This window comes from Rhinolophus ferrumequinum, chromosome 22 (assembly GCF_004115265.2).
Source record: "Rhinolophus ferrumequinum isolate MPI-CBG mRhiFer1 chromosome 22, mRhiFer1_v1.p, whole genome shotgun sequence".
Taxonomy (NCBI): domain Eukaryota; kingdom Metazoa; phylum Chordata; class Mammalia; order Chiroptera; family Rhinolophidae; genus Rhinolophus; species Rhinolophus ferrumequinum.
The window spans coordinates 51847153-51860916 of NC_046305.1; the positions used below are offsets into that span (position 1 = coordinate 51847153).

Genomic DNA, 13764 nt, shown 5'->3' on the forward strand with positions numbered 1-13764 from the left:
CATCAGAGACAGAAGCCACTGTATTCTTGGAAGGAAATATTAACAAACGCTGGGAGCACCATTATTTGTCATGACTGTGAGTCCTGTGAGAAAGGGCACAGAAAGCTGAGGGGTCAAGAATAAAAACACTTAGAAAGAGAATCCTTAGATTCTCTTGCAAACAATAGAGGGTTCATCCAAACAGGGAAAAAATGGTTGGGGAAAACAGGTGTTTTTTTTTTTTTTTTCCATATTTAGACATAGATAATAGTAACCAAATACCCTTAAGTGATTGGGAACTTTTGTCAGTTCCCAGACCATTAGCTCTTGAGTTATGATTTGGTGCAAAGTTAAGACAGACAAAAATAATTGTTTCCCAATCATTTATTATGATTTTTTTATACAGTCCAATGATTTCAACAAGAATGTGTCAAAGGTAGTATCAATAGGCCTCAAAGGATTGTGGGCCGATGGGTTTTGTCAAGGGCCTGTAGGAACTTGCCCCTCTCTTCACAAATTTTTCCCTTTCCCTCCCCCAAAACGCTCTCTGTGATCTCTCATTGGCCCTAGAGCAAGACAGATGTTCACAGGATCCTGAGTAGGTTCCCTCTCAGCTAAAATTAGCAAAGGTAGTTAATACTCCTCAAAGATTGGGGGAAGAGAACTGAGCACTATACACTACAGTAGACAGTTTAAAAAATTGAGCTCTGGAGTTGTTTGAGAAACACCTTACTTTTGCTTTACGAGATCTAATTCAAATTCTAAGTCTTCAAGCTAAATCTTATTTTTAACTGGTATTTCTTCCAGTTATGGGCTGATTTCACAGGGAGTTTTTCTCTGTAGAAGTCAGTGCCCCTGCACTATTCAGGAATTATTGTAAAAATTCAGTCCCCTTGTGGAATCTGCACTAATTACGCCACACAAGGTGAGAGTCTATTTGAAGGTAAATATTAATGTAATTTAGGCCCAAGAAGAAATACCAACTTGAACATTAAAAATATCTAAACTCCCCACAAGATGGATCAACCATTAAAAAAATCAGACCAGATTCTTTTGAATCTCACCTGCTCCAATTATTCTTGTTCCCTTTGAAAGCAGTAAATTAACGTGTCTCCCAAACAAAACTCCTTAACCAAATTAAATGATTTGTTTTTTTTTAAATGCACACCACATTTGCACCAAAGAGAAAAGACATCCTGCAGTAAAGAACTACTTAAGGAAAAATAAAAGGCAGAGTACAAAGTACTGGAAATGAGCATCATGCAAAATTTTGGAGGAAAAGAAAGACATATCCTAACATCAGCGAGTTTTCCCACAACCAGAAACGTTTGAGTCATTTGGTAGCCAGTGTTTCCCATTTTCCTTTGCTGAAGCTTTGGCGGGTGTCAGGATATGGCAGCATCTCTCAAGGGCGGTACTGGGATCTCTGCTCTTGGATGTACTCGTAGAGAGGGCTGGAGCGCACCGGGGCGCTGGCAAACGGACGCTTGCCAGTCTCCAGACCCTGCGGGCGGCCCTGGTCTTTCTCCTCCCAGGGTTGGCGGCGTCTCTGCGCCTCCTCCTGCTGGCGGCGTTGCTGCTCTTCTTCCCGGAATTCCCTTTCCCGCTCCTGGCGGCGTCTCTGCTCTTCCTGTCGAAGTTCCTGCTCCTGACGCCGCCGCTTCTCCTCCCGGGCAAACTGCTCCTCGGCGCGGTACTGCTGGTCTCGCTCCTGCCGGCGCCTCAGCTCCGCCTGCTCCGCCCGCTGCAGCTGCTGTTCCTCGTCGCGGAACTTTGTGTCGCGCTCCTGGCGACGCAGCTGTCCTTCCCTTTCCTGGAGGAGCAGTTCCTCGTCGCGGAACTTTCTGTCGCGCTCCTGGCGAAGCTGTTGTTCGCGCTCCTGGCGGCGCAGCTGCTGTACCTCCTCGCGGAACTTTCTGTCTTCCTGGAGGCGTCTTTTCTCCTCTCTTTCCTCTTCCAGCAGCTGCTCTTCCTCGCGGAACTTCCTGGCTCGCCTGTTGTCTTCCCTTTGCTCCTCTCGCTGCAGCTGTTCCAATTGCCTGTCGCGCTGCTCCCTGCTCCTCCTCCCTTGCGCGAGCTCTCTCTCTTCCTGTGCATCCTGCAGGGACCGCCGATCCTGCTGGAATGCTCTCTCCCGCACCTGGGAATCTTCCAATTGTCGGAGTTTTTCATTCTCTCTGCGTTTGGAATAATCACGAACTTCATTGTCTTTTTCTGATTGCCACTGCCATTTCAGATCCCGGCGCTGATCCTCATCCCGGAATTGCAGCTTCCTGTCCCGGCGCTGCACATCCTCCTCCTCCCGATACTGCCTGTCTCGCTGCGGGAGCCTCCTTTCCCTCTGCAGCTGCTCCTCCTCACGCTGCAGCCGCTCTTTCTCCTGCTCCAGCTGCTCCTCCTCCCGATACTGTCTGTCCCGCTTCTGGCTCCTCCTCTTTTCACGTTCCTCTCTTTGCAGCTGCTCTTCTTCCCGATACTGTCTCTCCAGTTCCTGGCGCCTCTTCTCCCTCTGTAGCTGCTCTTCCTCCCGCTGCAGCTGCTCCTCTTCCTGCTGCAGCTGCTCTTCTTCCAGATACTGTCTGTCCAGTTCCAGGCGCCTCTTCTCCCGCTGCAGCCGCTCCTCTTCCTGCTGCAGCTGCTCCTCCTCCCGATACTGTCTGTCCCGGTTCTGGCTCCTCCTCTTTTCACGTTCCTCTCTTTGCAGCTGCTCTTCCTCCCGATACTGTCTCTCCAGTTCCTGGCGCCTCTTCTCCCTCTGCAGCTGCTCTTTCTCCTGCTCCAGCTGCTCCTCTTCCTGCTGCAGCTGCTCCTCCTCCCGATACTGTCTGTCCCGGTTCTGGCTCCTCCTCTTTTCACGTTCCTCTCTCTGCAGCTGCTCTTCCTCCCGATACTGTCTCTCCAGTTCCTGGCGCCTCTTCTCCCTCTGTAGCTGCTCTTCCTCCCGCTGCAGCTGCTCCTCTTCCTGCTGCAGCTGCTCCTCCTCCCGATACTGTCTGTCCCGGTTCTGGCTCCTCCTCTTTTCACGTTCCTCTCTCTGCAGCTGCTCTTCCTCCCGATACTGTCTCTCCAGTTCCTGGCGCCTCTTCTCCCTCTGTAGCTGCTCTTCCTCCCGCTGCAGCTGCTCCTCTTCCTGCTGCAGCTGCTCTTCTTCCAGATACTGTCTGTCCAGCTCCTGGCGCCTCTTCTCCCGCTGAAGCTGCTCTTCCTCCTCCCGCAGCTGCTCACGTTGCGCTGGCTTGGCGTACAGTGTGTGGCGGCGTCTCTGGCTTTCCTCCTCTAGTTGCCACTTCCATTTTTGGTCGCGGCGCAGCTCCTCCTGGCGTCGTTCCCTCTCCCGATCCTCCTGGAGGCGCTCCTTCTCCTCCTCACCGAGCAGTTGTTCCCGCTCCTGGCGCCTGTCGGCCCTCTGCTGCCTGTCCCTCTGCTCCCGCACTGGAGGCCTGGCCAACAGCCTCTGGCGGCGCCTCGCGCTCTCTTCCTCCACCTGCCACTGCCACCTGAGGTCGCGGCGCAGCTCTTCCTCTTCCTGACGCAGCCGCCGCTCGCGCTCCTCCCGGAGGGACCGGCTGGGCCTCTGGGCGTCCTCCTCCTGCTCCCGCAGTCGCCGCTCCTCCTCTTCCTCTTGCTCCTGGAGGCGCCTCTGCCGCTCCTGCCTGCGGGGCCTTGAGTAGACTTTCCTCTGACGGGCGTCGGCCTCGCTTTCTAGCTGCTGCTGCCACCTTGGGGTACGGCTCTCGTCCTGCTCCCGGGCTTCTTCCTGCTGCACCTCCTCAGCCAGCTCCTGCTCGCGCCTCCCCTCCTGCTGGCGCCTCAGCTCCTGTTCCAAGCGCGGCTCCTGCTCGCGCCTCCGCAGCTGTTGGCGCCTCTCCTCCAGCTGACGCCTCTCCTCCTTTTGGCGCCTCAGCTCCTGTTCCAAGCGTGGCTCCTGCTCGCGCCTCCGCAGCTGTTGGCGCCTCTCCTCCAGCTGACGCCTCTCCTCCTTTTGGCGCCTCTCCTCCAGCTCCAAGCGCCGCTCCTGCTCGCGCCTCCGCCTTTGCAGCTGCTCTTCCTCCTCCAGGCGCTCCTTCTTCAGCTCCTGGCGCTCTCGCCGGGGCAGCTCCTCCTCCTCCAGGCGCTCCCGCTGTTCCTGCTCAAGGCGCTGGAGCTCCCGCAGCTCCTGCCTCTCTCGCCTCGGCTCTCGGTCTGGAAACTCCTCCGCCGCGCGCCCCTTGCGCCCCTGCAGCTGCTTTTCCTGCTCCAAGCGCGCTTCCGGTTCTCGCCTTTGCCGCCGCCGCTCACGCATCTCTTGCTTCTCCCTCTGCTCCTCTTCCTGAGCGAGCTCTCGCTCCTGTTCCAGCCTCTTCCGCCTGCGTTCTTCTTCCAGCTGCCGGTCCCGGGGCTCCAACCTCCTTTGCTCTTCTTCTTGCCAGCGATCTTCTAACGGGTTCCCTTCCCCACCACGCTTGGCTCCCTTCTCTGACCCCGAGGCTTGGGCGAGAGCGTAGTAACAAGCTTGAGCCACCTTGAAAACGAACAGGAGGAACTCGTTGAAATCGACGAGCCGGTTACCGTCGCGATCCAGAAGTTCCAGGATCACATCCACCGTCTCAGGGTCGTGTGGTCTCTATGATAAAGAGGAAAACAAAAACAATTTACGATGTACCATTTACAGGTAGTAAACTTTCACACACATGTATATTTTTATGATATGCTGACACTCAAAAGACATTACAAGCGTTTAGAAAAACCCTAGTTTTCCTCCCCACGTAAAGATCTCCTCCCCACGTAAAATGTCAACATCACTGTGTAGCATACATTCATTGGGCATTTTTGCATCTTGTGATTTAATGCTGATCAAAAGAACACAAGTTCGTTTTAGCTGGATGAATAGGAATGAACTCATCCTCAAGAGAGAACTGCTGTGGAAATTTATGAAAGTTTGCAGCAGCCATTTCTGTCTGAAATAGCCAGGACCCCTGATTTAACTTTTATTCCATGTTTGAAAACAGAATGAAACATGTATGGTAACACTATTTTACTAGTGAACAGGCTGGTTTTAATTATTGAAATTTGGAAGTAAATTTAAGTTCCTTCCAAGTCTAGTTTGATCTGACATCTTTGGTGGGAACATTCCACCAACAGTTCATTCATACTGACATTGCCATCAGGTACTTGACATACTTGCTAGCAACTTCTTTAGTACTCAGACTACAAATATAAAGTCACCATTCCTTACTCTGGTCTCTCTTGAGAAGAAATTTCATAACCCTAGCTCAGTAGAGAAATATCCTTTTCTTCTTTTTTCTTACCCGAAGGACAGCTCCAAATTCCCTTTCAAGGAGGTTCTTCAGGTCTTTCTTGCATAATGCTGCCCCGTCACAATCATGTGAGGCATATTGATTGAAAATTTCAGTGATATCAAAGATGCTTCTCAGAAGTGGAGACATTTTTTTTTTTCCTTTCTTCAAGTTCAAGTAAACCTAAAACAACCAAATAGGATCCAGAATCAAAACTCTGTTTCTGATCTTGGTGAGCCTTCAGCCACCCTGTTTCAGGCAGATCCCTAAATAATTTGACTTTACAACAGTTGCTATTTTCAATCTGAGGTTTCAAAGCACTTTATCTTTTTTTTAATTAGTTTCAGGTGTACAAAACAATGTAACAGACATTTATCATTTATATCCCACACACAGTGATAACCTCCCTCCCCCATCTGCTACCCCTCTGACATCGCACACAGCCATTACCTTTCCACCGTCTCTATTCCTAATGCTGTACTTCACTTCTTGTAACTACATATATACATATATAAAATTGTAGTTGACATTCATTATTGTTCAGCTTCAGCTTCAGGTGTACAGAAAGCACTTTATCTTTGAATATTGTACTTCGAAAGGGGAAGAAAGATCCTGAGAAAGTTCAAGCCAGGGAATTCAGACCACTGTAACCAGTTTTTGATTGTCCACCCCATCTGGATTACCCATATGTTTTCCTTTTCTCTCCTCCTGCTCCCTAGCATATTTCAGACCAGACAGTGAAGAGAAGAATGCAGGAATTTAAATTTAATATTTTACTACTCATCACATCTTCCTCTAAAGTTGAACAAAGAGGACAGATGAAAGCCAAAAGGTGAGGGAAGATCTGAGAGTATCTGGAAGTGGATTGCAGCCATGCACATCTAATTGTGGCAGCAAAACATTCAGTCAGTGGTAACTAGAACAACAAAAAGCGGATGTGGATTATTTCCCAACATTCTAGTCCACAAGAGATCTAGGAGTGTAACTCATAAGTCACCAGTTCTAAGATCAGGCACTGCTTCTTTCTAGTCCAAGGTGGCATTGTGATATTCAGATACACCAATGCAGAAAACACAGTACTGTTATCTGCCCTAAGTCAGATATGTGACATATTCAGCTATTGAAAGCTTCCTGAGAGGTGCTTCTGGACTGGCTACCAGAGTCGATAGGTGAAACTGAACCTGGAAAACTTTGAATAATATTGGTCTTCTGGTTAGCTTTTGTTAAACTCAAATAAACCGCCTGAATCTTGGCATCATAAAAAACAGGACTTAGCCAAAAGCAGAACCATGTTAAAAGAACGCATGGAAAGCTTCCCTGGCTGGGTGAGTATAGTGGTTCATCTAGCTGGCTTCTTCAACTCCAATGCCTCAGATGCTACATGAAGATGGCTCATATTGGGTAGAACCAAAATAAAAAGAGAACCAAGGGTTGTCTAACTCTTGAGATGGCAGTTTTTAGGAAGATGAACTCCATCAGAGTCACACATGCCCGTGCTCCAACCCCTGACCTGCAAACAAACTGACAGAATTCAGACCTTTAGAAGAGCCACGTCTCCTTTCGAGTGATGGCTCCAACCATAAGACGGCCTGGAGTTAGTGGGAGTTAGACATCCCCGTGAGATACTGAAGTCTTCTGGCACAACAGACCCTCGTTGCCCCTCTACCCGCCAGTATCTACAGTAGCAGGAAAATGAAGAATCACACAGACCATGATCCGACTGAATGGGACTTACCCACTTCACCAGAAGGAGAAGTCCAGTGCTCGCTGACACCGCTGGCAAGTGTACTGGACAGCCAGGAGCTGGGCCTTTTATAGGGGTTTTAATTGTGCCCTGAAGAGCAACTTGGGAAGGAGACACCTACTCTGTGGGATGGCCTGATTCATTCCTAACCAAGCCCAGCTCCACCTCTGTCTCCACAAATGGCTTGTTTATCTCACTATTTGCTCACGTAGCTATTTGGCACGGAGTTCACAAACCTGGCCTCTTCACAGGCAGGGTACTGGCCCCACCTAACATGAAAGGATAGAATATTTGACAGAATCTCTAGTTTTCTTTAATCGTTAAAATGAAATACAACAATAAAATCAAGACATTAATGTTTAGAATCTTAATTAATTGCGACTTCACTACAAAGTAGTAACCTCTAAGCCATTCACTTGATTAAAAAATGTAAGTTCTAGGTTGGGGTTAAACAGAAAATATGACATAAACTGATGGGAACTGATTCATTTCTCCCTGGGATGTGACAATCCCTGGGGAGATGCTTTAGCCCTGCCTAAAGCAGTTCTATAGGACCATGAGAGGGGGTCGGAATTGGTTTTTAATTTCTTCTCTAATAAAGCAGGTGGGAAAAAACAAACAAGCAACAGCATTTGTATTTTTGGGTCTTAAGATGATTCTCCTGTAGCCTGGGATTGTCTCCTAAGTAAATAGTGTTGGCCGGTACTTTAAAAATATGTTTTCTTACATTGTTCATAAGAGAACTTGAAATCTGTGAAATTTCATTCTTAGGGATATCACATCTAAATGAAGTTAGCTCTTTCTCTTCTCATTAGCATATTAATGTGCCTGGAGAAAAAGAGCTGGTGTAATGTATTATTGTAGATACAATCACCCTGCTCAACTCAAGTCACTAGTGATTAAAACACCGAAACACTTGACTCTGCTTCTCCTGGAAGTGCAGTAATGTCATCGGTGAAGCCCATTATGTCTGTCAGGGCTTTCTCCACCCTGCTGAGCCTTTGCGAATCTCAGTGCTATTTTATTGTAAGGAACTGGATTTTATCCCTGGTTGTCAGTGACTCCCACCCTCACGTTTCAGATTCTAGGTAACTGTGGTGCACAGTAGGTTTATGGAGACTATTAAATGAGTCAGTGGCTTTCAGCGTTTCTCTCTCTTCCTTTGTCCCACAGAGACAAGTACTGGTTTTCAGAATTCTGCAGAGGCTCTGTAAAGTCCTACCATGGAATATAATTTGGAACCTTAATCTGGATGGTTATTCCTTTATGTGCAGATGGATCCAAATGATAGTGAAGTTAAATTCTATTTGTCCTCTCACTGTTGCCATGCCGAGGTGGGGTGAACAGAAAGTGGAAGTGGTAGGCGATGGGAAGACAACTGGAAGCCTGGCTCATGTCTGCGTCCTGAGGGATTTCAGTACTGAAGCCTGTGATGGGGGCTTTTCCTAGAGCTGTCACCATTTCTTGAGATCAGTTAAGAAACTTCATGCAGCAGCTCCTTAGCGAAGAGTGAAGATTTCTCTGCTTCCCCCCCCACCTTCTATTTAGGGTTTTATATAGTTCTCTTAACCTGTGGGTTCTAGGATAGAGTCACTGCAACCATAAATCATCATGGAACTTCTTTCTCTCACAGTGGATACGAACCTTTTTCATGAGTGCCCTTCAAGGAATTCCCTGGACAAACCCTACCTTATGTCTGATTCTGTTTTTATCCACCTATGTGTGGTCTGTGGGAACATTAGCCCAGGTGCTGGGATGCATTGGTGTGATTCTATTACCTTTCTATAGTCAATAAACTCATAAAGGGACTGGACATCTATTAGCTTCTGTGAGAATAAAGGGAAATATTAATCATTGGAAAATCATGTTTGAGCAAGCAAAACAAATGTAGAGGCAAACCCAAAGGGAAAATGCTTCTAAACAGCCTTGATAAAACGGCTGAAATTGCGTTCGTAGTAACAGAAAAACTCCTTCCTGAATGAAACTAGATCTGAATGAAGCTAGATCTTAAATCCAGTGATGGTTCTCTTGCCCACACTTGTTTAAAGTCAGTACAACATAAGGGAAAATATTTTAACACCTGAATAAGCCTAAACGAATTAGCCTCTCTTCTTTGCTGCTCTTGGTTCTTCACCAGAAAGATTGTAAGTAGATTCAATGCTAAATTCTAAAATCAGGTTTGATCCTCTCCTGATGAAGTAGCCCTCGTTGCTCTATAGTGGTTTTACTGAACAGTATCATTATTTAAAAAGATCGTTTTAAGAGGCTCTCCTGACTTTATGTTTGGACTGGGGAATGACGTTCGTTGCTTTCTAATTTCTTAAAAGTTTGGTAAATGCCAGAGAATGTAGAAACCCATCAAGTACTAATGTAACATATTGATTCAGTCTAGTTTTTTTTTTTTTTTTTAAGACCAACTGAGAATCCTTAACACGTGGCGGTGTCTGTTCATTGTGGTTCATCAAGAAAGAATGGTGCTTTTACGATCAGAGCACATCCCTACCCTTTATAGAAGAAAAGTCTCCTTATCTGTCTTTTATAAGACTGGAGACTGAGGTGCTGAGTGGTCAGAGAACATGCCTGGCTGGCCCAGGAAGGACCCAAGTGGCACTGCTCCATTCTGGAAAAATGTCCTCCTTTATCAAGGTTAATGCCAGTGGGTCCAGAGCAAAGCTACAGAATCGCACTGCTACTTGGCTTTGAGACGTGAGCTCTTTCCTACAGAGGAATTGAAAAGAGAACATAAAGTTTATATTACCCAGATGCTGTACTATTACATCAGTCACAAAGCCTCATCTGTGCTGAAATCTTTGGGAGTGGAGCTCTGCTGGGTTAACAGACATAGAACTAAGGAAGTACTAGGTTTTCCTGGTCTTTGTCTCATTCAAGGGCTCTTTCCCCATTTTCTCCTGTCAGAACCCAGAAAAAGTCAATAACAGATCTGGCATTCTACCAAGACCAAACCGTACCGTGGCTTTATTGGAAAACCACCAAGGCGAAAATTTAGATAAAACAGCGAAGAGGCCAGTGTCACCCTCAGCCTACTGGGCTTCTCCAGAACCCAATACGAGCCATGATATGGAACTCTGGGAAAAGGTCCAAATCGGATGACTTTAAGATGGCTTTAAAAAAAGTAAGGTTCTTTGGTAAGCTCTCTAAACACCTCTCCAATGAAGACCTTTTCTTTAAATTTATGTGTGAAACCGTTTCAGTTTTTCTCGTTTCTTATTCGTTGACCCACCCCTGGGACCGCACCTCTACCAGTCCATAACCCAGTATAGTTTCTTTGAGGCCCCATACAAATTCCATCTCCTCTCCAAAACCTTCCTTGACCTTTACATTTAATGCTCTTCCAGTTAAACACACTCCCCCATAGCATGCATAGTCAGCATCGTATAACCCAGCACTAGTTAATGTGTAATTTCTCCTCTCATATAATGGGTGCTTGTCTTCTCATTTAGGTTTTAAGTTCCTCGGAGGCAATGCGTATCTTTTATTTCTACTAGGTGTTTAGTAAAATCCTTGCTGATATGATGTAATTTTATTGCACTGCAGCAGTTTAAATGGCCAACAAGTCAGAATGAGATGAGTTGCTTGATCTGGATGGAGTTCTGTGGGTTTTGTGTGACGAGCTGGGGATGAGGGCACCGCGTAAGGGGAATCAGCCCTTCTGGGCCTCTTTCTAGTTTCGCCACTTACAGGACAGGTGACAGAGGAAGCCTCACTCCACCCTTCTCTGGCTTCCCCTGGCCCATCACTTCACCCCTTTGTTGAGTGAGGAGCTGTGAGATATGAATCCCTTCCTCAGGGGGGAGTTGTGATAATTATAGCTTGTAAAGCATTTTGTGACTCTTAGATATACAAGGGCTAATTATTGTGATCATTAATAATTCTTAATTTTTATCTTCTTCAAGGTAAATCATCCTTACTTTAATTATACCCCCACCCTGTGGTAATTACACCTGTGAGCGTCAGCAGATGCTTTCATCTTACCTCATGCCGTACAGGGTGACTGGGCCGGGGTGAGCACAGGAGAACACGTCCACCTGTGCCTACTCCCACTGGGTCACCCAGAACCCTAACCCTGGCTTTCTTTTCCTTCTCATTAACCTGGTCACAGATCCCAAGTGATCTGTTCTCTGTTCTGTAACTCTATCTTTACCCTAACCACCGGTTTCTCAATTTCATAGAGCTTGGAGTTTGTCAAAAGGCACTGAATGGGAAAAATAAATTTGACCTTTGTACTTTGATGAGTACTCTGGATGAAGGAAGCTTTGATTGGGCCGTGGAGACTGTGTGTCTGTTATGAAAAGGCTCACAGCTGCCACACAGAGGAAAGGCCGTAGCTTCTCACGGGTGGACGTGCTGTGTGACATTTTCTATTCTTGGATTTAGGTCTGTTTCTCGTGGAATGCTAAGTCACTCTTTGGGATGAGATGAGAGGATGTGTACCTAAAGAATAAAGAAAACAACACCCATTTTTTGAGAGAGGTTTTGCTTCTGACAATAAGGCATAACGTGAAGGAGGTTGGAAGCTCAGGCTTCCCACTCAGTAGATGCTTTAGCTCATGGGAGTGAAGATCTTGGCGTCCCGAAGGTGGAAAGAATACTTTCAGCGCAGACAGCACGTGCCATTCTGGTCTGGAATGTGTCCTTCAGGCCCAGACGTTCAATAGTCACCTGTGTCATGGGATAGTCATCGAGTCCTAATCTTGAGTGTTTCAGCACCCTTAACCCCTCACCTGCCACCAAGTCTGAAGGAAGTATGGAAGTGGAACAAGGTGTGTGTGTGTGTGTCTGTGTGTCAATGTCCAGATTCTGACCCTTCCCCGTCAGCAGGACACATGCTTCTCTGTAGTCTGCACCCCCACTCTTCAACCCAGCACCCTTCTTTAAGTTGCCTTCCTTCATTTCTTCTTTTTTTCTACTTAAAAAAAAATTTTCCCTTCCCCATTTCATCTTCAAAACCACTGGAAACTGAGGGAGGGAAATAGGATAAGGTTGAAGGGTCTTTCTGGGGCCGGCACCAATCAAGGTCCTTGTCCCTTTGCCTTAAGGAAGATCTGACCGAGATCATAGCATCAGTAGAGAAGCAGAAGGCGAGGCTGTACACATCTCCATTCTTCCCATAGTTGTCTCTTTTGGTTCACAAACATTTACTGAGTCCCCCATTCTACACCAGGCTTGGTGCAAGCAACTGGACCTCTTACCAGAAGTCACCCCAGCCCTGCCCCCTGATTGGAATAGGATATACTGTGATAAGAAAGGTTTAATTCCCAAAAGAAGGCTATATATTAGTATTTGCTTGTATGTGCTATGATTTTTTTTCTAATCTCTCTCTCTCTCTCTCTCTCTCTCTCTCTCTCACACACACACACACACACACACACACACACAAACCTAAAGTGGTTACCTGTAAGTAGAGGTGTGGGGAAGTGCTTTTTTTACGGTATACTTTTTAATACTTTTTGATGTTTGAACCAGGTGAATGTGTTACCTATTCAAAAATTAAATACATTAAATTATAAAAATAAGAGTTTAGTTCCAAGAGAAAAGAGATGAAACAAATAGAAGATAACTATCAGAACATCATCGGGAATCAAAGTTTTCATTCTAAGATGTAAGAGGAGAATTTCTCGGGGTCAATGCTTCTAGAAGACAAGAACGCACTTTCCTTACTTTATCTTGCACCTGGCAGAGTACCTGGGGATTAGTCATTTTTTTTAAGTGTGATGAAGCTAAATAGCCCTTAAAACACTTCAACCTTAAAACTCATTAAAGAGGTTACACAATAAGCATCCGTTTTAGCCTTTTAGCTATTCTGTCAAAAGTGGAGTTGGAACTTTTCAGGGATTTTTCTTTGAGGCTTTTCCTTATCTGCAGAGGAAGTGCGCTGTGAACAAACGCGGCAGCTTCTCTGGGTGTCTGAGCTGCTCGGGGCTCTCAGCGGCTTGCTGTCCACTCTGGGCAGTGGGTGAATCCTTAAAGACTCATCTAGAACCACATCATTTGAATGCATTCCGCGAACAACATGAGCAACTGCTTTCAACAGCACAAATTGGGTCTCTGAAGGGAACCACATCTTCCATACGTGTTACAAACGGGGAACGATTACAACTTCACACAGGGCAAAAAGTCCGTTTTTCTGACATTAATGGAATTTCTTCCTTCAGTGCCAATATTTCAAAAAAATCAGATGTTGGCATCCCTTTTGCTATGCTTTTCAGGTTGCAAAACTCTTTGAAAGTCTCTGAATATAAGCCCTAGAATAGTGATTTATATACCCTCACCAGTGCCATGGGTATCCTCAGTGCTTTGCTAGTCAGCGAATCAAAAACTTTCACCAAAAACCTGTTAAATGGAAGGTAGGGCACGAGGTGAAAGGGACTGGAAAATTGGAAAAGACACCGTCCGGGCACTCAGATGATATGACAGAATTGTGAAGTCTGCTTATAACTCACAAGTGCACCACAGGTTGAAGAAGAAAGGCAGCACTAGCACTGCTGGTTAAAGTAGTTTGGGAGGGCTCCTGGGAGGAGATGGGGCTTTTTCTGGACAGGATGAGTGGATTCAGGCAGGCCAAGTGGACTAGGAGGCATTGCAGGCAGCGTGAGGAAAGCTGGGGAGGAGGAGTGGGCAAAGCGTGTTTTGAAAAACAGCTGACCAGTCAGACTATAGTGGAGAGTTTGTCACTCTTTTTGATAAAGAGCTGTATCTCCTTGGGCCTCTCCAAGGTTGACCGTACAGAAGAGATGTTGTTTCAAA

The 13764-nt window shown here is 46.4% G+C and overlaps 1 protein-coding gene across 1 annotated transcript; it reads right to left on the reverse strand.

Moving 5' to 3' along the window:
* Positions 1-450: 450 nt before the first annotated feature.
* Positions 451-5405, reverse strand: TCHH (trichohyalin). The gene is made up of 3 exons (XM_033093571.1): positions 5268-5405; positions 3624-4582; positions 451-3545 (listed from the first exon to the last, which is right to left on the reverse strand). The coding sequence occupies exons 1-3, from the start codon at positions 5403-5405 to the stop codon at positions 1385-1387; spliced, it is 3258 nt and encodes a 1085-aa protein (XP_032949462.1). The 3' UTR covers positions 451-1384.
* Positions 5406-13764: the final 8359 nt, after the last annotated feature.